Source organism: Periophthalmus magnuspinnatus, chromosome 5, assembly GCF_009829125.3.
Source record: "Periophthalmus magnuspinnatus isolate fPerMag1 chromosome 5, fPerMag1.2.pri, whole genome shotgun sequence".
Classification (NCBI taxonomy): domain Eukaryota; kingdom Metazoa; phylum Chordata; class Actinopteri; order Gobiiformes; family Gobiidae; genus Periophthalmus; species Periophthalmus magnuspinnatus.
Genome location: NC_047130.1, coordinates 17,493,006 through 17,519,232, shown reverse-complemented (window position 1 = coordinate 17,519,232; position 26,227 = coordinate 17,493,006). Strand labels below are relative to the sequence as shown.

The 26,227-nt window shown below is 41.8% G+C and overlaps 1 protein-coding gene across 1 annotated transcript; it reads left to right on the top strand.

The window, feature by feature from the left end:
- The first annotated feature begins 4,079 nt into the window (after nucleotides 1-4,079).
- LOC117371685 (nuclear receptor subfamily 1 group D member 1) lies at nucleotides 4,080-24,668 on the top strand. The gene is made up of 8 exons (XM_033967386.2): nucleotides 4,080-4,925; nucleotides 15,195-15,530; nucleotides 15,818-15,906; nucleotides 16,336-16,480; nucleotides 20,403-20,920; nucleotides 21,274-21,459; nucleotides 22,228-22,438; nucleotides 22,781-24,668. Exons 1-8 carry the CDS (start codon nucleotides 4,904-4,906, stop codon nucleotides 22,975-22,977), a joined length of 1,704 nt encoding a protein of 567 aa, XP_033823277.1. The 5' UTR covers nucleotides 4,080-4,903; the 3' UTR covers nucleotides 22,978-24,668.
- Nucleotides 24,669-26,227: the final 1,559 nt, after the last annotated feature.

Sequence of the window (26,227 nt, the reverse complement as noted above, 5' to 3'; positions counted from 1 at the left end):
AGTTCACTCTTAGTGTTTTTATAGTTTCAAAAGCCAAATGTGTTTTACTGCCATAAAAATATAATGACATACTTTCGTGATAAAACCCACTCAACGTTATTGCCATGGTGCAAGAAGTACAGAGAGAGATAAAGAGAAAGAGACAGAGACAAAGAGACAGAGAGAGAGGGACCCAGAGACAGACAGAGAGACAGACAGAGAGAGGGACCAAGAGAGACAGACAGAGAGAGAGACAGAGAGAGAGAGACAAAGAGACAGACAGAGAGAGAGACAGAGAGAGAGAGACAAAGAGACAGACAGAGACAGGGACCGAGAGAGACAGAGAGACAGACAGAGAGAGGGACCAACAGAGACAGAGAGAGGGACCCAGAGAGAGAGAGAGAGACAAGGAGACAGAGAGAGAGACAATGAGACAGACAGAGAGAGGGACCGAGAGAGACAGTGAGAGAGAGACAAGGAGACAGAGATAGAGACAAAGGGACAAAGGGACAAAGGGACAGAGAGAGACATAGTCAAAGGGAGAGACAGAGAGAAACAGAGAGAAAGACAGAGACAGAAATCGAGAGAGAAAGAAACAGAGAGAGAGCCAGAGAGAGGGACAGAGAAAGAGAGACAAACCAAGATAGGGGACCGAGAGAGAGACAGACAAAAAGACGGAGAGAGACAGATAGATAGATAGAGAGAGACATAGAGAAAGAGAGCAACAAAGAGACAGAGAGACACACATAGAGAAAGAGACGCAGAGAAAGAGACAAAGGGACAGAGAGAGTCAAAGAGAAACAGAGAGAAAGACAAAGAGAGGGACAGAGAGAGAGAAGGTTCAGCTGTCACATAAGTAAAAGTAACACATGAAAAAATCTACTTAAGTAAAAGTATTAAAGTACACATTTAAAAATGTATTTTAACACTAAAAAGCAAAAGTATTTCCATGTATTTCAGTGATTTTGACACTAAAGGGAGAGGAATTTGAGACGTTTGAGTGACTGAGTGCATCTTTGGATTGGAACTAAACTCTATCTCCTCCTGGATGTAAGGTTGATTTTGACCTGTATATTTTCAGCAATATTTAAATGTATAAATTTAAATATTTGCCTATAAAATGATTTAAACTGTTTTTTCTTGCTGTAGAATGGGTTGACCTCACACTGCCTCACACTTCGTAGTCGCTGGAGGGGTTCGAAGAAATAAAAATTATATATATCTGAAGGTTATTTGCTGGAAAATTATCCACCTTATTGTGAGCGGGCTTGCCTCTCCACAAACCTGACTCTTTTTCAGTCTGGAGGTCCTTTGGCTTTAATATTCAACAGTATGACATAAACACACATCTATCTCTATGGAGAATGTTCCGAAATATGTTTTGAACTTTCTATTTCCATGGATTTATGGAGGTGACGTGCGACCACCAGAAAGTTACACACTGTATCTTTAAAATGTCACGTAATTCATATTTGGAAAAGTGTCTCTTGCGTCAGACCTTGGAGCGTGACATCACCGAGGAGATAATATTTGTATTTTTCACTTAATGGCATTGAGATATTATTGCGTATGTATTGACACACTTTGAGTCAAAACACGGCGGAGACGGGAGAAGTAAACGCCTTGAAAAGTCCCTCGTGTTTCGTCTGAGTCTTATCTGAAGAATGCGGCGGCTGAGTGACGCTGATCAACAAGTCGATGGATCGATTGACGAGTTCAGACTCAGAGCAAACGGACCGGCCGCTGGACACAGACGGATCACCTCTGACTTACTTTGAATTTACAACAAAAACCTGAGATTCACAGACGCGCACAAGCCGATTGCGTAACCATAGCAACATGTTGAACTATTTCGTGGATCAGAAATAAGGTCCACTGTTGTTGTTTTTTTTAAGCGCCGTAATATTGGCGTAAGGTGGGACTGCAAGAGTGACCACAGGTGTGGAGTGTTTGTCCACTGATCTGAAGGTTGGTGGTTCGAATCCCGCTCTTATCTTAACATAAAAACATAATTTATTGCACGGTCAAAACACACATGACAAGAACAGAACCAAAAGAACATTTGAAGAGATAAAATAATAAACAAAATACAAATTATATCACAAAACCTACTATTTAAACTCATGCACAAAGAGTATTAGCCAGATTCTTATGTTCAGTTGGTTTAGTGTTTGTCCAGTAATCTGAAGGTTGGCGGTTCAAATCCCGCTCGTGACATAAAAACATCATCGATTGAGCGGTAAAATCCACTGACCTCCAGGTTGGCAGTGCAATTCCCACAGCTCTCACAGATGAATGCTGTCATTGTGTCCATGGGCAAGACGCTATCGTGGAAATTATCTTTAAAAGAGTACCAGAACATACAAGAAGACTGTCTTTGTTGATTTATTACAGTAAACAAACAGTCCCACTCCTGACGCACAGAGTTTCTGCTGCAGTGGGCCCAGAGCAATGGGGTAAATGCACTTAAATACTGTCTGAGGTTCAAGCTCTTCCTCAAGTACGATTTGCATTTAGGTCAGTCTGGCTGCACGTTTGGCATTAGCATCTGAGTACAGGTAAGAGTGATCAAACAATAAACATGTGACATAAAACAGCAGACATATAAATGGCTATAGTTTCCTCCCTAAACAACATAATCTCCTGTCGTATTCTGCATAAACGCTGCTAACCCTGTAGTTTAGATCTGCACAAACATGTTCTGAAATATAAATGGTTAATAGTCACATTTTTATGCAGCGCTTTTCCACCTTCAAGGCATATCAAGGAATCACACACACATTCATACACCAGTGTACACAGGCACTGGGGGCGAGGCAGGTTAAGTGTCTTGCCCAAGGACACAACCACAGCATTCATCTGTGGGAGCTGGAACTGCATCACCAACCTGTGGGTCAGTGGCTCTGACCGCTGATGCTTATAGTATCTGTCCTGTGTTTTACGTGTGTTTGAATCTCTCCTTTTCCTCATGTAATCCTGGCTGTGTGAGTCCTCACTGTGGATTGGAGGACTGTTTTCCTCACCTGGCCAATCCTGTGGCTCACCTGCAGCCGCCTCCCCTGTTTAAGGAGATTCAGCTTAGGGTTGAAGCTTAGGGTATGTTAGGGTTGAAAATCAGATACTAATCGATACTAAAAGTTGTACCAAAACTAGATACTCATTTTTCGCAGGTATCATTACTAAAAAAGTCACATTCACAGGACAGAAATAAACCTTTCCTGAAGCTTTAGAATGATGTTGAGGTGTATCTTTCACAAGTATAAGACACATAGACTAGTGTACACCCATGGGTCACTATGAACCTACTGGACACTGAGGGATTACGCAGATATAAAACACATGGGACTAGAAATCCATTTAATGTGGGAAATCACATTCTATTGTCTAAAGAAAGAGTGCTTTTTATTATCATTGTGGAATCGGAATCAGAATCAGTATTGAGTATTGAGTACTAGTTTTAATATGGATTAGTATCAGATTTTCACCCCTAATATAAGGATATAACAGAGCATTGAGAGAGAATTATAGAGAACAAAATGACTTAAAACATTGTTAAAATGCCAAAAACGACCAGCTTCCAAAATATTCCAACCCAAATCCAACACTTTCTGAATAATCTGCAACAGCACATCTTTAAAATATCCAGTTTCTATTGTTCTATTAAGGCTTTACAATGATCTTGAGCTGTATCTTTCACAAGTATAAGACACATAGACTAGTTTACACCATGGACCACTATGAACCTACTGGACACTGAGGGATTACACAGATATAAAACACATGGGAATAGAAAACAAAGTACTACTGTTTAATGTGGCGAATCACACTCTAACGTCTAAAGAAAGAGTGTTTTTTATTATTAATGGCTTAAAACATTGTTAAAATCTAAAAAATGTCCAGCTTCCAAAATATTCCAACTCAAATCCAATACTTTCTGAATAAAAGCTCCAGTTTCTATTGTCTAAATCTCATATTTCTCGCGTTTGTCTCTGCAGAGTGAGCGTTCTGTCTCCATTCGCCCATCTTCGCCTCCCTCCGCGGCTTCTCGTCGAGCCCTGTCGCTTCATTAGCATAAAATGTGTGTCAGTAGGGCAGCTCGCGCTCACATGCCATGCGCACATGCTCTGGAGCTTTCAGGCAGCATTCCACTGTCGGACCAGCTCAGTGCTCGGTCTCCACGCGGCTCTCCCGTCCAATCACAGCCCGGGAACGCGTAAAAAAAAAAAAAAGAAAGAAAGAAAAACGGGGTGGGGGTGTGTGGAGAGGGGGGGCAAAGAGGTGGATGAAGTGTTCAGAGCGTGACAGAAAGAGAGAAAGAGAGAGAGAGCAAACAGATAGACATCAACAAACAGGCGGTTAAAAGGACGCACAGAGAGACAAGGGGGGAAAAAAACGGTCACATTTTCAAGGCACCTGAAAACGTGCGAGCTATTTTCGGACTCGTGTCTCTTATTGATGACGGGGGGGTGTGTTTAAACTACTTCCACCGTTGTCATGTTTTGGTGACTGTACATGGCACGCAGCTGTACGCCTCGGGTCCTCTTGTAATCCAGAGAGAAGCGCCTTTTACGCGTTTGACACAGGTTAACAAACTGCGCGCAACACCCAGTCTCTTTCCCTCCTTGGAGATCACTTGGATTCGCGTTTGAATCCACTCTTTTCTTTCGTTTTTTGAGGGTTTTTTTTCGCGTTTGGCCGGATTTTGTCCACACTCCTCCAATGCCCTGCGCGCAACGCTATTCCCGCTTTTTGGACACTTTATCCCCGCCTTGGCAGTTCACAGTTCTTTCACCTGTTTCAACCAAACTCCTCGGTGTCAGGCAAAAGAAGCAAGTCTAGATTTTGAAAAAAACAGAAAACGACTCACTGAAATCGCTCTGTAATTAACCAACAACGACTTGCAGCTGAGCATTACCTACAGACCATGGACAACAGCCCCGGAGGTGGTGAGTCGGCTCAAATTCACATATTAACGCAAATAAATAGTGGAGAATTGCATGTTGGAATTGTAATTGTAATGTCATTAAATGTGATATTGCTTAGTGCTGCAGGTGCTAATACATCCACTATGAACTGGGCTATAGGTCACTGGCGCAGATCTTTGGTCATATTACGCACGGGTTTATATTTGGAGCAGGTCGCCCTTTACGCGCAATTTTGGCACATGTATTTTAAATAGCTCTGTTTTGAGCAGTTTAAATGTGGTTTGTGCATTAACTTTGGTTTTTATATGCATGCAGGTGTTATGGTTTTAAATTCAGCAGATAAAGATGCTAAAAAAAAGTTGGAAATGCTGTGTTTTTGATGCGTTTTAGCCTCCAAAATCAGTTCACATTGTCAGTCAGTACTGTTTTTTGGTTACATGAGACGCATCGATGTGTGTTATCTTATCTGTGTTACCATGTCACATCTCCCTCCAAACGCGTTTTCAGGGTGTCATTAGGAACTCCTCCTCTTCATGCAGCCTATAGACATACAGTCCCATGCACGTTCAGTACATGTAAACAGACTCACGTGAAGTGGAGCCGAGTCCTAGGATGCCCTCGCGCTCTGAGATCTGAGCACGTTTTGCCACCCCCAGCTTTTAAATGTAGCCTATATTTTATACTGTACGCACGTGTTTGTTTTGGATTGACTTCGAGGACACACCTAAAGTTGTAAAGTCCAATGGTGCATGACCAATATGTTTTGAATATGGGCTGATTGCAAACTTACAGGACGAGCTTTAATGAACTTGGCATTGAAAGCGCACAGCAGCCCACGCCCACACAGTCCAAACAAGCGCCTGGAGCCAACTGTTGCTGCCTTAGGGTGTAGAGCACAGTTGAAAATACGCCCTTTAAACTTTTTTATGGAGGATTCCAGAGAAAGACTTGAATGAATGGTTCCTCCAAACATTTCCCGTTAACTCCATGACTCACGCGCCCACTCTGAGTTTGTAAACAGCACTTATGCGCCCTGACCTACCGCAGAGGTGGCTTACATTTCAGCACAGTCATTGCGTTTTGTCTGTTAACCCGCGCGCCACGGGAAGTCTTCATAATTTAAGCAATCACGCGCCTTCTTCACCTCCTTTTCTCTTTTTTCTCTGGTTCAAAATGCGTGCCTTACCCCGCCTTTGCGCGTAAAGCACGTGTACCAGCCTCGTCATCCACGTGCGGCGCATGATTCGGAAGCGCCACCGCCCCTCCCCTCCGCCCTCCCCGGCGCGCACGGGGATCCCTCTGTGCGCGCGGGTGTTCTTGAGTGAGAGATTGGTCAGTGGGTCACAGAGGGTGAGCAGCGGCACGAGGCAGCCCTCTCCTCGCGCCCTGGTGTTTAAACCTGCAGGAGACACGTTTCATAGAGAGATTATTACAAGGACTGGATTCCCCTAAGCCAAGGCACTTTGAAATCATGTTTGAAGGATGTTTTTGCGAGACTGCAGGTCGTGGTTCACATAGAAATTAGAGCAATGCAATGAAACAGTGCAGAATTCAAATTATAACAAGCCTTTTTGTTTTATTAGATGTTTTATTCTTTAAAAGGACACCTTCACATGCAGTTTCTAATACAATTTAAAACAATATTATACAGAATAACTTTAAAACATCTGAGTAATTTAAGACCCTAAATTTAATCAAAAACCAGGTGTTGCTCCATTGACCTTCTAACCTAAAATCCTCTTTATTGCTCCATTACTGTCCACACTGGTCTAATCTGTGTCCAGTGCCATTGTGGCGTATGAGCTTAATACATTGTGATGCTGGAGCCGGAGCCGTATGCCGTGTGTGCGCGACAGACGAGCACATGCGAACCTGGAATTAAAAATAAAAACCTCTTCACGCGATAAACACGATACATCCATGAGGGACACATGCAGTTTAATATGATATACATGCTAATGTAAGAGCGAGAAGAGATGGAGGAAGAGATGGGACTAAACCGGGTCTGAACCAGGTCTAAACCAGGTCTAAACCAGGTCTAAACCAGGAATAAACCGAGTCTGAGGCAGGTCTGAACCAGGTCCAAACCAGGTCTAAACCAAGATTAAGATATCAAAACTAAACCAGGACTAATCCAGAGCTAAAAATAGGACTGAACCAGGACTGAACCAGGACTGAACCAGCACTGAACCAGGACTGAACCAGGACTAAACAAGGACTAAACCCGATCTGCCACATCATCAGGTAATAAATAATGCTAATAATGCTAATGGTCCATTTTGTGCCATAAAACTGCGTCCCTCTCCGGCTCCATGTTTACTTCTCCATCTATAAAGCTTCTCTGAGGGACACATGTGAGTCTAAACAAACACATTCCAACCAGCTCCATTTAAACAACTTTATACAACCAGGACTGGACCAGGACTGGACCAGGACTCAGAACCAGGACTCAGAACCAGGACTCAGCCAGGACTTTCTAAGTAAACTTCTCACACATTGCAGCCAGTTCACGTGTCCGGACACTTGGAGGCACGCTGCTAAAGTCTCGCATGAATGAACTTTGGGCGGCTCCCCTCTCCATATATGACATTGGCGTTGTATGTTGCTGCATGTTACAGTGGAGGGAGGGGCTGGGTGAGGCTTTCCCATAGAGGAGGGGGGAGTGTGACTGTGTGTGTGTGTGTGTGTGGAGGTTTTGTATCGGTTCACATGCAGCGGTCACATGTTGTCCTGCATGACTTGACAGAAGGGCCTGTATATTCCCAGAGCTTAGTCTGGCATCGCCTCAGAACGGATTCTAGGAAGTGGCTACAGGTGGTTCACTGGGATCGGAATGTTTTTATCCCAACAGGAGCGAATGCGGGAGTGGAAAGTGGGATTGGCTATATACACAAAAGCTTTATGTAATACCGAAGCGGGTTAAGTGCTGGTTTTGTTTATCTTATAAACACCAAAATATGATGGCAAACACATGTACTTTGATATTAAAGGTCCTATATTACACAAATGGATTCTCAAAAACATATTATTATTAGTCTGGTTACATCTCCAAACCTCAAAATGCTCTGTTTCACCTTGTGATGTCATGAAGTGGTAGTTTTAAACGTGTGAATGAAGCAAAACACATCTCTAGGTCTGTTTGTGATGAGGAAACAACATTATAACAGGAAATAGTGTAATATGGGCCCTTTAAGTTCTCAGTAAGCATATTTTTAAATAAAAGTCACTCCGCAAAGATTAAAACACAGCTGCTAAACATATAAAATCTAATTGAGTTCAGAAAATATACAAAGAAAAACGTTATAATTAAACCAACACAATGAAAGATGCAGTTACTACTTACTACGGCATTTAAAGGGACGGTTGAGCTTGTAAAGTGATGTAATCTGAGGTGTGTTACTGTCAGGTTATATCAGTTGTTTGGACATGTAGACCAGTCTTGCAGCTTTAAATATAATTACAATTCACCTGGGTAAAATAATTATTACAGTTAATTCAGCCACATAAAAAGCAGTTATGTTTTTATAATACCAGTCATCTAATAAAGTAGATATTAACCTGCACGTGCTTTGGGTGTGATAAGGGCAGATGGGGTCATGTCTTGTTTTTAATAAGGAGTAATTAGCAGTATTCAAAAAGTTATATATAGAAACAAAAGTCTGTTAATGTTCTATATATAGTGTTTTGAATATTTGCATGGGAACTTGCATTAAAATTCTGCACCAAAGAAACACCACAGCTGCAGCAGGAGTCTTCAGAGGGTTAGGGTGAGAGTGATATGAGGGAAGTAGATTTGTGATTTCTGTTTTAATAATGGGATTCGGGTCAAAGTTTTTTATACACACACATAGGATGGATTTTTGGTTGTGGAGGAAATTTTGGCACGTCAAAAAATTTGTTGATTGGGTCCATTATTATTATTATTCTCACTGTCCTGGGTGATACTTTTTCATTCTTAGCGATTGGGTTTGGTGGGTGTGAGTTCATTGTGTTAGTTAATAGCTGTGGGGGCGTGGCCTCCATGTGTTGCCGTTAGCTACAGCACATGTTCATATAGGGGAAACTCCACCAGTGTGTGATGCTGCCTCACACCTTACTTGTCCTTCACTTGTCCCTCACTCGCTCCTCACTCACCCATTAGTTGCTCCTTACTCACTCCTCACTCACCCCTCACTCGCTCCTCACATACACACACACACACACACATATGTTGGGTTTGCTTCATTTCCTGTTGAAGACTTTTCCCGACTTTAACCACATACTTGCCTGACCATAATCTATATTTTAACCTCAGATTAAACACAATCAAATGAATATCGATATCTGAATGGACACAACTGGTACCTAGCAAAGTGTTTTAATGTGAACTTTGAACACAATCCCGCTATTAAAACATCAATTCATAATCGCAGTTTTTGTCTGAAAAATCCCAATTTGATATTTCTCCCAAATTGTTCAGCCCTGCTTTAAATCATGTTGCTGCTGGTGCAGGTCCCCATGTAGCGAGCGTGTGCAGATCAGAGTCCCCACAACGTGCTAAATACCCACCCACACACATACTCTGACAGACAGCAGGCAAACGGGACGCTCGGCTCTGACACGTGTGAGCCGAGCAGAGGGAGCGGAGGTATTAAGCAGCCACTAAACCACGGCTAAACACAAAACGCACGTGGACTTTGAAGGAGACGAGGCCACGGGGAGGGAAGAGTCAAGGTCCTACACTTAGGTCCTACACTTAGGTCCTACACAGATCAGTCTGCACACGAGTCCACCGCACATCTGGGCTTTAAACACTCGAATCTGGACGTGTCATTTGGTTACTGTTTTACATAACCCATTGCTAAAACCGTGTGCAAATGAAACAATTTCCTTAGGTCTAATCAGGGTCAAAACCAGGTCTCAGCGTGGACTTAACCAGGACTTAAGCAGGACTAAATATGGGCCAGCTGATTATAAAAATGACTGACGAACTTAACCAGGACCGAGCGAGTACTAAAAGACTTGATCAGGAAATGGGTCTAAACTGGGTGTACAAAATGAAAGAAAACAAAAGTCTAGACTAAATAAAGTTAAAATGAGGGTAGAATCGAGTCTAAGATGGTACAAAAGCAGGACTAAACCAGGATTGAACCAGGACTAACCCAGGACTAAACCACTGTAGATCCAGAACTGACCATTTAACCAGACAAAAGGTGTTAACACAAGAAAATCTAACTCTTAAAACTAAACTCCATTCTAACTTTAGCCCCCCAGTGTCCCTGTCCCTCACGCTGACCCCCTCTGCTGACCCCTCTCCTCTTCAGACCGGCTCATTCTGGGCCCGTGACCCATTGGGCAGTGCAGGCTTTGGCCCATAACACTAAAATGTAATACGGTCCAGACGGCAGGCTGAGCGTCCCGTCACCACCACACGAGGCAGTGACGCACTTTATGAATGAATAATGCACCGTTTGAGCCCACGAAAGAGACACTAGAGATGTGACACACTGAACGCAGGGGAATGCTGTCAGATGGAGAGCAGGGTGCTGTTTGCATTAAAGCTGCGCTGTGGAACTTTTCCGGGGGAGGCTCTTGTTGTTGTTGTTTCGAATGTTCCATAGATATATTAACAGTTGCGTTCTCAATTCTCCGTGTCTTATCACTACATATCTGACACGATAAAAGCATGGGAACGCTGCCAGACGGAGAGGAGGGTGTTTGTTTTTTCCATTAATGCCACACTGTGGAACTTTTCTGGTTGTTGGTTTACCTATAATGCTCCACAGTGGTATTATGATCTATAAGTTGCATTTATTAGATTACAAGTGTTTTATTGCTCAAAAATACCTCATAAAGCATGAAATATTCCACAGACCTGACCTGTAACTTAGCCAATAGTTGCACCAAATATCTCCTTGTTTCCATAGCGATAGTAAAGTTGTACTACGTGCGACAAAACTTAAAACTTGAACACTAAACCGACACAACTATAATGACTTCCTGACTTGTTGTAAAGTCTAGAACAGATTTAATCTTTCGGAACATTTTGTAAAACTGGCTGAACCTGCTTCTTGTCAAATATTTTAAAATCTTTGACACATTGTTTTTTGGTCATGCCGTGCAATTCCAAATAAACAATATTAGTGCAGCAAAATTGATCATGATGATAACATTTCGATAGGAATCAATAGACTGAACCAGGACTAAACCAGGTCTAAACCAGGTCTAATTTCAGACTAAACCACCTCACGACAGCTAACACAAGTTTAGACTGGATTAGTCCTTGGTTTGGTCATAATTCTAAACTAAAACTAACTCAGGACTAAACTAGATCCAGAACTGACCATTTACCCAGACAAAATACACTGATACAAGAAAATCTAACTCTTAAAACTAAACTCCATTCTAACTTTAGCCGCTCAGTGTCCCTGTCCCTCACCCTGACCCCCTCTGCTGACCCCTCTCCTCTTCAGACCGGCTCATTCTGGGCCTGTGACCCATTGGGCAGTGCAGCCTTTGGCCCATAACACTAAAATATACCACAAAGATTTCTCTAAATAAGCGTTAAATGTTCGTACTTTCTATCCCCATGTGTCTTATATATCTGTGTTATCCCTCAGTGTCCAGTAGGTTCATAGTGGTCCTGTGTATGTGACTTTTTTAGCATCAATACTTGCATGTTTTCTCTTTATTAATGTTCAAAATCCAGTTCTATTCCCGTCCTGTTTTGGTCCTGGTTCAGCCTCTGTTGATCTTATATTTCCACACAGTTTGGTTTATATTTAACAGAAGTTATTATGCAGAAACATAATAAAAAACTCTTGCTATCGAATCTCAAGCAGCCTCATAATGACTTGTCTTTTCTTTGGGTTTTTTTTGTGCGCGGCCCCACGTGATGTGAACTGTGAAACATGTGACATCGCCTATTTTTCCCTCATTGATACAATATTGAAAAGATGTCAACGTGACCGCCGCTCATTTAACCTTACGCACAATTTCTCAGTAGGAATGCTCTTAAAGGTCCCCCCCCCCCTTCCATGTGCATATCGCTGTAGTCATAGCATTTAAAAGTGTCTCTCGTCCTCCTCCTCCTCCTCCTCTATCTCTCCGTCTCCCTCCCTCGCTCCAAACGTGATCTGGCTCTTTGTTATTGCTCTGCTGTTGTATACACGGGACTGCGCCAAAGCTAGCCGTGTGAGGCAGCCGGGGAACTATGTCAAGGGTCCATGTGAGAAGCTGGTCAGGTGGCAGTCGGATAGAGAGAGAGAGACGAGAGGAGAGGAGGAGGAGGGAGAGAGCCATAGAGAGAGGGAGGGCGCTGGCTTTAGAGCACGTCTCTTGCACGATTAATCTAGTTTTGAATGCACTGGGTGAATATGTTGTTCTGGTTCGCCCTCGACGAGTCATAAAACCAACCCAAAAATGCACATCAAGGGACAAATATTCATAATAATGACACAATTCTTGGTATTTTTCTCTATAAAATACAGTATATTTGCAATGCGTCTTGGTTTAGGTTCAAAATAATGTTCTAGAAATGAGAATTTATTCTAAAATCAACCACAAAATGCAGAAATTTTAAGAAAATCCAAGTTTGCAATTCAAATTTTGCTGTGGTGATGATACTGCAGTGTTTTATGTTTCCAAGTGCAGATATTTGCTTAAAGAAATACATTTTGTTGCACATTCTGTTTCTATAAAGGTGGTTTTCAATGGCATTTGCAGAGCTTAAGTTACTGGGTTAGACCTGGTTTATTTTTAGTCGTGGCTTAGCACAGTTTCAAAGCCGGTTTCTCCCTTTTATTGTTTAGTCCTGTTTTTTGTGTCTAGACCTGTTAAAATCCAGTTCAGTTCAACGTTTTTTTTTAGTCCCCACATTTTTTTTGTTTGTTTTTTTGTGAGATTATTATTGTTTTGTTTTTTTGTTTTTTTTGTAACAGTTCGTTGTCAGATGAGTCCTGGTTTAGTCCATTATTGCTGGCTGAGATCCGGCACGAGGCTGGATTATAGAAAAGAGGGTTGGAGAGAAGGGAGAGAATTGAGTGGCGGATACAGGGGCGGAGGGAGGGAACGAGGGAGGGAGGAGGAGGTGGAGGAGGGGGGCGGGGGAGGAGCCAGTGCACGTGAGGGGCGGGGTCAGATCCAGAGGGAACATTGACTGAAAACAAGAGCCTGCGTCTGCTTCTGCTGCTGTAGTGGGGCTGCTGATGTATTTCACATTATCAGACCTTCAGACCAGCGCTGTGTTTACCACATTCAGAACGCAAAAGTACAACGAGGAACCTTTCATATTTAGGCTGCGAAACAGAAAAACAGTCACACATCAAAATAATAAAAAATTTGAGTTTGAATATAATGGGAAATACGGCTGGTTTAAATGATTAGATTTAGAATGGGCGAATATCTAAAGCAAGACTGGACTGGGACTGGGGACGAGACCAGGGACGAGACCAGGGACGAGACCAGGGACGAGACCAGGGACGAGACCAGGGACGAGACCAGGGACGAGACCAGGGACGAGACCAGGGACGAGACCAAGACCTTGACCACGGACTAAACCAAGGACTAAACCAAGGACTAAACCAAGGACTAAACCAAGGACTAAACCAAGGACTAAACCAAGGACTAAACCAAGGACTAAACCAAGGACTAAACCAAGGACTGGATCAAGGACTGGATCAAGGACTAGACCAGGGACTAGAGCACTAGAAATAAAACAATGTAACACAAAATGTAAAACTTAAGGTCTACATAAGCAGGATTTGACGATGACAAAAAAAAAGAAAAAATCAAGATTCTCCCAAACAAATGGATCTAGTTCAGTGGTAAATGCTCTGTTATCTTGTATTGCTTTACACATCCATATAAATGGGTGAACCAGCTCTTAATGAGGCACTGCCCTAGTTAATATCGCAAATGTATTATCAATTCCAACTAATTCAGCCATGCCTCCAGTCCTCTGTTATTACACTGTCAAACCTGTATTTACTTTATGAAGGAGGTCAAATGAAACGCCCAACGAGAGATTTTCACTTGGGAAAGGCTTGTGTGTTTTCAAATGGCGGAACTTTGGCGAATGCGTTCAAAATATTTATCAAAGAAGAGATTAGAGATGTGACGTGGGTTGACACATTTTTGTTTTGAATGCTCTGTCGAGGTTTTGTTTTTGTGGATGTGAGCCAAGTTTAAGATGAACAAGTGAATCAAAACTTGTGCCAACAGCAGAATGGTGAAAGTGGCTGGCAAAATGGAGGAAGTTGGTCCAAGCCCCTGTTTCTTTGGTTTATAATTTACTTATACTTACTTAAACCTATTTTGTTCATGGTTTTGGGTAAATTATACATCAATAAAACTCTAAACAAGGATTAACCATAATCACCCAAACATTTACATCATACCAACCCAACAAAATGGGACTGAAGCAGGACTGAAGCAAGAACCACCTGGCACTGAACTGGATGTACCTGGACTAAATCAGAACTAAACCAGGACATAACTAGGTCCAAACCTAAGGACCATGAAATAAACTATTGTCTATTAAATTAACCTGGACTAAACCAGGACTAACCTTGGAACCATTTGGCAATCAACTGGATAAAAAACTGGTACCTGAACTAGACTAGGACTGAACTAACCTAAGAACTAAACCATGAAGTAAATTCTTGTCTATTGATTTAACCAGGACTAAACCAGAACTTAACTGGAACTTAACCAGAACTTAACCTGAACTTAACCTGAACTTAACAAAACCCAAGCCAAGACTAAAAAACAGTCTATTTCCAGCCTCTTTAGTTGAGTCCCCCACAGTTTGGACCTCTGCTCCACTCGATATGTTGCTACTGTGTTTCTGTGGCTTCCTGCCAAAAAGTCAGTGAATAAAAGTAGGCCAGCCACTGCTCCACTTCACTCTCACGTTTCACTGTTGTCGTTTCTCTAAAGACGAGCTTCAGATCGATGTTAAAAAGTCAATTTTTTTGTATTGACATGAGAAAAATACATAACTCCCAACTATTTTTGTCTGTTAGATTCTAAAAGCTACCTAAATACTAAACATTTTATAGGGTATGTTAGAGATGAATGGCACAGGAGTGAACCAGTTCCAAATTGCGGCCAAACAAGGACTCAGTCAAGGACCAGGACTAGACCAGGACTAGACCAGGGCCAAACTGGCACTAAACCAGGACTAAACCAGGACCAAATACAGTATAAGTCAAATTGTATTAATGTGTCTGTATTTAATTGTATACCACAGAATGTTGTTAAAGTTGTGGTTAAATGTACTAAGGGGACGTCATCTCTTTCTCTGCCCAGGTGGAGTGATCCTGTATGCGGGCTCGTCGGGCAGCGCCAGCCCCAGCCCTGGCAGTCCCTCCAGTGGGTACCAGACCCAATCCCCCTCCTGCCACTCCCAGCCCTCTTCACCCGAGGGAGGGGTGTCTTTCCAAGAGATCGGAGCCCTGAAACAACAGCCGTCGCAGAGGGGGGACCAGAGGGGGGAGCAAGGGGGAGGAGCCACGCCCAAAATGGTCTTTCAGTTTCCTGAAGTCAACAATGCCCCCGTTGCCCAGATCTCAAACGCACCATCTGGGAACTACAACCACCCCCCAGCAGCTAAAAAGCTGTGCACTTTCAGCGGTACCTTCACCAGTAAGTCCACTCGTATTTATCAATGTTGTTCAGCCGTGTTGTCCATTATAACAATGACAATAAGATGATGTTTATATTATGTGGGGAAAATGGTTCAAGTTTTGCCAATCACCCCTCTGTATATCACTTCTAAGAGTATTTTTTTCTTACAACATTGTCATTTCTCTTTCAAAGTAGATGGTCTGGCCAAAACCTAAGTACATTTTTGGACAGACCATCTACCTCAGAGCAAGGTCTGAACCAGGTCTGAACCAGGTCTAAAGTGCTTTTATTCCTTTGCTTTACAGAAACTGGAGGAATGGTGCTGCTGTGTAAAGTTTGTGGGGACATTGCATCAGGTTTCCACTATGGAGTCCACGCATGTGAAGGCTGCAAGGTGAGAACAAAAACCTTATTATTTTACTATAGTTCATTATTAAAGTTGTACTATGTAGCTTCTCTGGCAGTGGGATCACAAACCTGCCTCCATTGTGACTAATTTAACTGAAATCTTCCCCAGTCGGCATGTAATTTTTGTAATGTAACATGTAACTCTTGAAAACCATGCACTATTACTGTGAGTGGACTCGCCTCTCCACAGATCTGAGCTTAATGCCATACTATGGAACATTCCAACATAATCTCCAGTCAATTCAGTGTATTTTACGCAACACAACAGCCGTCACCTCACAAGGCTTCACAAAACTCCACTAGAAAAGCTCCATAGTGCTCCTTCAAGAAAACATTTAAAGTTATAATAGGATTGGACAAAAACAATGTTTGCATAAATCTGACCCTTTTTGTCCCTCTTGTCTTCCTGTTGTAGGGTTTCTTCCGGCGCAGTATTCAGCAGAACATCCACTACAAGATGTGTGTGAAGAACGAGAACTGTCTGATCATGAGGATGAACCGGAACCGCTGTCAGCACTGCCGCTTTAAGAAGTGCCTCTCTGTCGGCATGTCCCGTGACGGTGAGCGGAGACACAGCTAAACATGCTAACAGGGCCCAGGCAGATGAGATCCAATCAAATGACCAGGATTCATTCTGAAAATATACTTGTTAGAAAGGCTGCATTCACACTTACACGATTAATGTTAAAATTCAGACTAAACCGGGACTAAACCGGGACTAAACCGGGACTAAACCGAGACTCAACCTGAGACTCAACCTGGGACTCAACCTGGGACTTAACCAGGAACTAAACCTTGGATTAAATTTGGGACTAAATCTGGGACTCCACCTGGGACCAAACCGGGGACTAAACGTTGGGACCAAACCTGGGACTAAACCTAGTACTAAACTGGAGACTGAACTTGGGACTTAAACTGAAACTGAGACTAAACCTGGGACTAAACCTGGAACCTCAACCGAGCAATCAGCCGGGGACCTGAACCTCAACTGGGGAAAGTGGGACTAAACCAGGACTCGCGGACTTGCAGTGCTTGGGTGTAACTTGTCAGTCCAGGAAAACACATCCATTATTTGAAATATTTTTGTAATTTTCCAATATTGGCACATTTGAGGTCTTAAAAATGTACTACTACTGCAACTAATACTATAAGCACAGCACAGGTTTATGTGAATATAACATTATTATTGGACAAACAAGTTACTAATTACCAAAAATTTCAAAAATCTTGACCTGACTTTTGCTTTAAATTAAACCAAATTATAAACCACTTCTTTACAAATATAATTGAGAAGTAATAGTTCTTCCACTTGTGCTGTGGGCGGCAGGTCGATCTCAAACCTGGGCTCAGATTTATGCAGGTTTAGCAAGATGGGACAAAATGTTCCACTAGTGAAACCAGGTTAGCCCCCCTCTCCCTCCACCTCCCCCCTTCTCTCCCTCTCTCTCAGGGAATTGCCTCCTTTCCTTGTCTTACCCCTTCTCTCCTTCCCGTGTCCCTCCTCTTCCTGATTTATGGTCGGAGCATCCACATCGGCTCCGTAGTCATCCGTCATGCCAAAAATAGTTTATATTGGGAAATTGGGGCACATACTTTTGGAGATGGCCTGGTGTGATATAGACATTGACAACGAGCTGGTGGGGACAGTCTATGCTGGCCTTATTAATAATTAATCCACACGATGTTTACTTTAAATTTGAATAAAATGGCTCCAGCTTCAGTGTGCGTGATCCCAGGGGAGGGGACGGAACCGCGTGCTCATAAATCATAGGCATTTCTGGAGCAAACATTTTTAGTTGACCCAAAAAAGCCCAAATGCAGGTGAAAAATGGCTAATGCCGAGCCAAGCAGGTTTTAGCGAACGAGGAGCAAATATAAAAAGAGGTTTATGACAACAACTTTGTATCCGTGTCCCTTTTGTTCACTTAGTGTTAAATCCGCACTATGCAACTTTTCTGGAAGGTGTCGGGACTGGAACCTGCTTGTCTCCATGGCGATGTAATTGTGTTTGCTTGGAATGTTCCCCAGTATGGCGTTAAACTTGCGGATCATGCATTTACACAGTCATGTTTTTTATGCTTGTGTTCGTCAATATAGATAAGCATAATGCCATACTGTGGAACATTTCAGGCAAAGGAATAACGTCTCCATGGAGACGAGCGGGAAAGTTGCATACTGCACCTTTAGAACTTTGTACGCAATTGTTTGATTTAGATTTTTGTTATTCCATAATTGAATTGCTAAAGAGCCAAAACATATCGAAGTTTAATTGCTTCATTAAGTCAAATTTTGCATATGCGTAGTGCTGATTTTATACCAGATGCCCTTCCAAATCAAGGCTGTAACCTGGCTCAATTGCACCAGCTGCTTGTCTCCATGGAGATAGATGAGCAATTAATGGCATTCGGTGCAACATGCTAGCAAAGCAATAAATTCTCCATGGAGACTAGCAAGTGGTGACAGACCCTCCACCAGAAAAGTTCCATAGTGGCCCTTTAATGACGTCATATGGGGGCTGCTGACCCAGTGGCCTAGTTGCAGTGACAGGAGGAGGAGGAAGAGGAAGAGGAGGAGGAGAGGAGGAAGAGTTGCTGCAGAGGCTATAAATAGGGTTGTCAGCCAGAGGAGGTGCAGCGGTGAAGGGGGGAGGGGACCAGGAGGAGAGAGCTCTATAGAGCGAAGAAAAGTGTCAGATATATCAGGTTTTATAACGGGAAGTTTAAATCAAAATGGTGGAATAAGTGAATATTGAAAATGCACAATAGATTTTATTGTCTTATAAATCATCATTATAAACGATGATTAAACTGCAGGCAAACCAAGTACAAAGACTGAAGTAGAACTGAGCCAGGACTAGAACATGGACAAGAACAGGGACTAGGACCTGGACTAGGACCTGGACCTGGACTAGAACGTGGATTAGGACATGGACTAGAATGTGGACTAGAACAGGGACTAGAACATGGACAAGGATGTGGACTAGAACATGAACTGGAACAGGGACTAGAACCAGGACTAAAAATGAGACTAAACACAGGAATAAACTAAAAACAGGATTGGAGCCAGGACTAGGGCTAGGACAAAATTAGGACTAAACTAGGACAGAACTGGACTGGACCAGGACTGGACCAGGATTCGACCAAGACTGGTTCAGGATTAAAGTATAATACAATACACAATTTAGCCAACACTAAACCTGGACTAAAGCAGAATTAAAGTCTCAAAATCGGGACTAAACCAGGTCTAACCCAATACCTATCCCAAATGAGGTTGCAGTACATTATAATCCACCAAGTCACATTGTTACTACAGTATCCTAGTTCCATAAACAGCTGTGAAGCCCAAACGATGTCAGGGTTCGTGATGGGAGCGTTGTTAATCCTGCAGATTAAAGCGATCGCGTCAGATGAAGAGGGAGAGTTACAGATGGTCAGTTTAAAAACATTAGAAGACAAGCTGCCAGTGTCAAAGTGGACCCACTGCCAAAATACAGCACCGTGAGACCCATTCAGTAAAAAAGGGATTACAGTGGAGTGGTCCCGTTTACTCTTCAGTCTATTCAAACATGCTGGTGATAGGTCATCTTGTTTTCTTGACTATAAAATCATAGGTCCTGTCATTACAAGGTCAAAGTACACCTCATTTATCAGCACATTTGCCCTGTCAATATAAAAGTCTGCTAGCCTATATATTTGTAGTTTTATTTTCAAATTATATGTTTATTTGCCGGGACAGTCCAACTAATATTGATCATTTTTGGTGGGGAAGGTACCATACTTGTACTTGTTTTTAAGTTTTTGCTAATATATCCGCTAATAGGCTCTGTACACAGTAGCACGCTAGCTAGCTCACTGTGTCTCATAGCTAACAGTCATTTTTATTAAACATCAAATCAACAACCAACTGAAATGAAGACTACCCGATTATTTAGAATACTTCAGTTTGTGATGTTGTTTTAGTATTTATTATGCCTCAAAATTAGCATTAGCATTAAACATGTCTCTTTCTAAACACAGAAGTGTCTCTGATGAAGTATTAATTTTATTTGTGTAGTGTTTAACACGTTGTCATTGACATCCACCCACATCTCCCTGTCCACTGTCTGACCCTAACCCGATAACCTCTGACCTCTGACCCACCCACAGCTCCCTGTCCACTGCCTGATCTTTAAATATTTATTCATTTTAGCGTGAGTCAGCGAAAACCACATAGAGATAAAATTGGACAGGAAGTAATGACGCTAACAGTGAGTTTGCCATTGTGAACACAGCCTATTTCTATACTTTTGTACAACAACTTGGACACATTCAGAGTTGGTCTTGTTTGATGTAGACTTGGTTTGGTCTTGGTTTAGTCCAAATTTTGTTTTGCCGTGAGCTCAGTCTATACATAAAATATCCCATTTATCAACCACGTTTTATAGACTTGATAAACATAATGGAGGATTTAACACCAAACCCTCTCTCCTCTTGCCCCCCTCAGCTGTGCGATTCGGCCGTATCCCGAAACGTGAGAAACAGCGCCTCCTAGATGAGATGCAGAGTTACATGAACAGTCTGAACGAGTCCGCTACAGTCGAGATGGATCTGTCCCCGACTCCGGACACGCCCTGCAGCCCCGCTCCCCAACAACAACCCCCCAACGACCCTATCCCGCAATCCTACCGCCTCCTCCCAAGCACCCAGGATGAAAAACCGGTCCTCAAGATGTCCCCCAACAACCATAGCACTTTTCACACCAGCCCGGAGCAGAACCAATCCATCGCGACCACTCAGACGTTGCATCAGGAGCAGCAGCCGCCGTCAAACTACCAACAGATCTGCCCCAAAATTGAGAATACGTCCAACTCAGATATCGATAATGGGAACTATGGCTATCACAGCCAGTGTCCAGTGAGTGGCAGTATCGCGCCCCAGCCATATCCCACCAATCACAACAGCTTTGAGACGCAAAACCAGACGACGTGTCCATGGAAGCTCCACGCAGGGGCAAAAGTGTTGGTAAGTCAAGTATTTTAGTTTTTACATCTATTTTAATAAGTAAATATGTACATTATTTATTTAACATTTAGATTCTAGTCTTTGTCCTCAAAATATTGGGAGGATGATTAATGTCTTTGGAGTAAAGTTAAAGGCGCTGTACTAGATCAAAATACAACAAATCAAAACATAAATAATCACAAATAATCATCATAAAATTCACATTAAAAGAGAAGAGGCAGAATAAAATCCTTTCAGTCATATGCACAGTACTGCAGCAAGATGCATTGTGCTCAAATAAATTGGAAAAAATCAGGTACAGAACCTTTTACTAAAGATAATAATTTGGCTCACCATTTTTCCTCCTTCTTCAGGCGTGTCCTCTGAACTCGTGCCCCGTGGCTCCTGCGGGTCGTTCCAGTCAGGAGGTGTGGGAGTCTTTCTCTCAATGCTTCACCCCGGCCGTTAAAGAGGTGGTGGAATTCGCCAAGAGCATCCCCGGCTTCCAGACCCTGAGCCAACACGACCAGGTCATGCTGCTCAAGTCCGGCACTTTCCAGGTACAGAAAACCAACCAAAACATTATGATCTTTGTTATCATGTCTTTGTAAACATGTGGGTTGAGGAATAAAAGAGATAAGACGATTTGGAATAACTTTACGGAAATGGACACATTTAGCAACTATACTGTAGTGCCAAACAGAAGATCCAAATCTCCAACTTCCACAAACTGCAGGGCATTAAATTAGGATGAAACTGGGATAAAAACCTGGAATTAAATCTGGATTAAACCATTCATTTTGGCTATAGCTAACAGTTGCTTTAGACATAGTTTAGAACTGGTTTAGAAACTGGTTTGGATCTGATTTAGAACTAATTTAGAAACTGGTTTAGACCTTATTTTTAGACCTGCTTTAGTCTCAGGTTAGACAGAGATTATTCCTGGTTTAGCTCTTATAGAGGGTTCAGTAATCATTGTCCACCAAACAGTCTTTCTTTAATAAAATTAGGTGTAAACCAAGTTTAAGCCAAGTTTTAAAAAAAAATTGGACTGAACCAGGACTAAATCAAGACTGAACAAGATCTAAACAAGGACTAAACCTTTACAATAGTAGGTCTAACCCTGCTCTAACATATACGATGACTCACAAAGACTAAAGATGGACTTAATCTAAGACTTGAATCAGTTCTAAACTAGGTCCAAAGATCAAACAAGTCCTCAAAATTGATTACGCACTGTTTTCTGTCTCACCTTATGACCCACATAAAAATCTTGACCTACATAGGCCTAACCCAATCCAACACCTGACTCTCCCTTGCTTCTTCAGGTTTTGATGGTGAGGTTTTGCTCCCTGTTCGACCCCAAAGAGCGAACGGTGACCTTCCTGAACGGACAGACGTACGCTCTGTCATCTCTGCGTGCTCTGGGCATGGGTTCGCTGCTCGATGCCATGTTTGATTTCAGTGAGAAGCTCGGATCGATGGGACTGGAGCCCGACGAGATGGCACTGTTTATGGCTGTGGTGCTGGTGTCGGCAGGTACGACCGGTTTTGTGTTTTCTTTACTCTAATCCTTCCATTGCAATGAAACGGAATGGAAAAAGCTTTTGGCCAGGCTGATATAAACTTGTATAACTAATCGTCCAAGCTTCATAGGTTTATATATTTTTCAAATACCATAATTTCCTCCCCAAACGGCAATATCCTATCTTATCCTGCATAAAAACTGCTAATCTTGTAGTTTAGATCTGCACAAAAATGTCCTGAAATGTGCTTTTTGTATTATTTAAAGCCTAAATCACAATGCTTGTCAGAAAAATGTGATATTTTTTACCTCAATGCTTTCCAGTACTAACCAATCCTTTCTTGTTCTTATTTCAGACCGTTCTGGCATCGTTGACACCGGAGCCGTGGAGCAGCTTCAGGAGAACTTAATAAAAGCCCTGCGCTCCCTCATCACCAGACGTCGCCCGGACGACAGCACCCTCTTCCCCAAACTGTTGCTACGGCTACCAGACCTCCGCACCCTTAACAACCAACACTCAGACAAGCTCCTCGCCTTCCGCATCGACCCTTGAACTCAAAAAACCTAAACAAAAACTGAACTAAAAACATGGGCCTAGTGAAGATTTGGAAGTACGGCAGCGTAACTTTGCTTCCTGATTCCAGTCTGAACCAAGCCACCAACTGTCCCGTGCATGTTGGGGCAGTAGTGGTAGGAAAAAGCTATGGAAGTTGAACCAGTGATGCAGTGGTAAAGGGGACTCGAACTCACGCACTCCGCCCGAAAATGCTTCCAAAAACTGTCTGACAAACTGTGTTCTTCCTTTGGGTGGTGCAAACTGGCCTCCTTGGTCCAAAACAGACACGAACTAAAGCAAATTTGGAAGCACAACCTCCCTATACAGAATTATATATGTACAAAATATGTTTTATTAATGTATATTCATGCTCTGAGTGTGACGCGCACCTTTCCGTACATATTGACTATACAATTCAGTGGTTTTCAAACTGTTTGCACCAACAAGTATCGAAAAGAAAATACCAGGTATCTTGGGTGCCAGTATATTTGTGAGACTTATTGAAAAATGTGTAATATCAGGGTCTAAACCAATTTGAAATATGGTTTTTGCTTTGATTCATCTGATATCCTGGTTGGGCAAGTAAACTGATGTAACGAGGTCATTTTACTGGTCGTAGTTGGCCCAGAATGTCTCATAATGTTTGAATTTTTATTTATACAAAGTTGTTCTCTGCACTCGTATTGGTTGACATCAGTAGATACTTAAAGCTACAGTATCGGAACTGGAAAAGCTGGATCCCTAGTCATAAACTTTAAATGTAAGCCCAATCAGTGCAGGACTAAAACAGGAAAAAACATTTCTCAAAAATGAACTCAATGGGAACAGGAACTTACAAATAACTTGAATATAAACCGACCTTGTGCCACAGTTTGAGAAGCACTGGATTCTTATCATGGCAATATCGATGTGTAACTCACTGTATGGAGGATGCTTTCTTTGTACATGTCCTTAATAATAATAATTATATAAGCTATTTTCACATGTCATCCTGTGGAATTATCTTTATTGAAAATCACCCATTTGTGATTGAGTTATGTATAACATTTTTAAGAAATGAAAGTACGTTGCATTGTATTTGTATGCAGTAATCAGGGAGAAAACTACGTGGTCATTTTCGACCATATATCTGACATGAGGTGTTTGAGTTGTACATATAAAACCATTATTCTTGGTTATTACTGTAGATTATCTGTAGAGACGTAGTAATGATTGATTCTATGATGTTGACGTCATGTAAGGGTTTGGACAAATTTACGCTCTGGAGATGTTTGACAAATATATATATATATATATATGTATGTTATGTCAATAGGTTGCGTTCACGGTCCAGTTTTTTGATAAAGTCGACATTTCAGATGGACGTGGCTCTTTAAACTGAACTATATTTGAACTCAGTGGGGAAATACGCAAATATTGAACCAGAAATTTGTAAAGGATGAAATCTACCAGTGTTTGTGCTGACTGGAAGCACGTTAACCCGGCGATATATTAACCATAAACCTGGTCAAACATCTGCATTTTGAATCTTGAGAAGAAAAATCTGTTTCTACAATCTGTCCTCCATTTTTTTTACCGTTAAGGACACCACATGAACGCAACCTATTGACTGCATAGATTTGCAAATATTTTGTAAATGTTCCAATGGTGTAGCATACCATTATTAAACAACATTATACCGTAAATCACATCTCTGGTCTTGGGAGTTATGTTCTTGGTACATTTTGACAGTTCTTCCTGCAGGACATATAAGATAGAGCGGTAACCTAGCAACAGCAGCAATCAGCCAATCACAGCGCAGGACCGAGGACCATTAGAGACCATTACAGACTCCAAAATATCAGTGGACTGTTTAGAAAAGGCTGAAGGTGATATGCAAATGTGAAGAGACACTCGACGAGCAGGAATCCGGTGAGCGAAATTAAAATAATAAAAATGACACGAGTGAATCCACAGCTCTGAAATGTGGTTCTGTAATGCACTCAGGCATAACGGATATAACATACAAGGTAACTAGGAGCAGCTGCTATATATCTACAAAAATTACATCATTTCAAAGAGCCCATATTACGCTTTTTTCTGATCCATGTTATAATGGATCTTCTTAAACTAAAAACACTTTGTTCCACCTCGTGATGTCATTGAGTGGTAAAACAGGAAGTGCCCCGCTGTGTTTTTAAACTCCACCTTCACTAGAATCATTTGGATAAATTCAACTCTGGAATTGTTAATCTCTACTGAACTAAAGGTAAAAACGTAGCTGTTAACTTGAAAACTGCCACTTCATGACATCACAAGGTAGAACAGAGCATTTTGAGCTTTGTAGATGTAGACAGACTAATAAAGTGTTACTCAAACATGTGTGAATGAAACAAAACACAACTCCAGGTGTGTTTTTGAGGAGGTTACAGCGTTATAACATGGCTTAACGCTCATAAGAGTCAGTTTTGTGTAATATAGGATCTTTAAGTAGTTTAATTGTCTATATTTACAAATTTCTGTGTATTTGCTTACATAATGCATACTTATTATTTTTAATAATAAAAGTACCATCCATAGTGTAGAATAGTAAGCACCTACCAACACTGTAGTAACACGATATAGTGTTATTTTATAATAAATATAAAGTTGTTAGTAGTAGTAGTTGTTAGTACTCACTGATATGAACATTTCTCTGTATAATAAATACTTAATTATTCGCACTATTGAGGCAGGGCAGGGGGTAAACTAAGAGATTCTTTTGACTTTGATTTAAAAAATATGCATTAACTATTTGGAAAAGACTACTGGAAGACATGTTACTACTGCTACTGCAAGAATACTTAAAGTGTTTTCATTTCAAAATACCATACAAGTTCCTACATGGCTCATATCTGGAGAAGAATCCCCCAGTGCTGCCTTCGCCCACTGCTTCTGACAAACCGCCCCAAAGGAGTAAAAGCAAGGGTCAAACACAGACAACCAATTACCTTGATCTGACCTACATAGACTTAACACGGCGTCCTCAACCGTGAACAAAGTCACTTATATTTTCCTGGATATAAATAACTGAAAGTATTTTTAGTTTTTTCACCTTGATGTCTGAATTTGAAGATTTGCACCGCTCAGGCTCAGCGCTAAAATATTGTATTGTAAGATTAGAGAATCCAAAGAAAAAAAATTAAATTGGACATGATCACAAGAAACCAATTTATAAAGCAACACCTATTTCCTGAATTAAAGTATCAGTATTAACTTTTTGACCTAA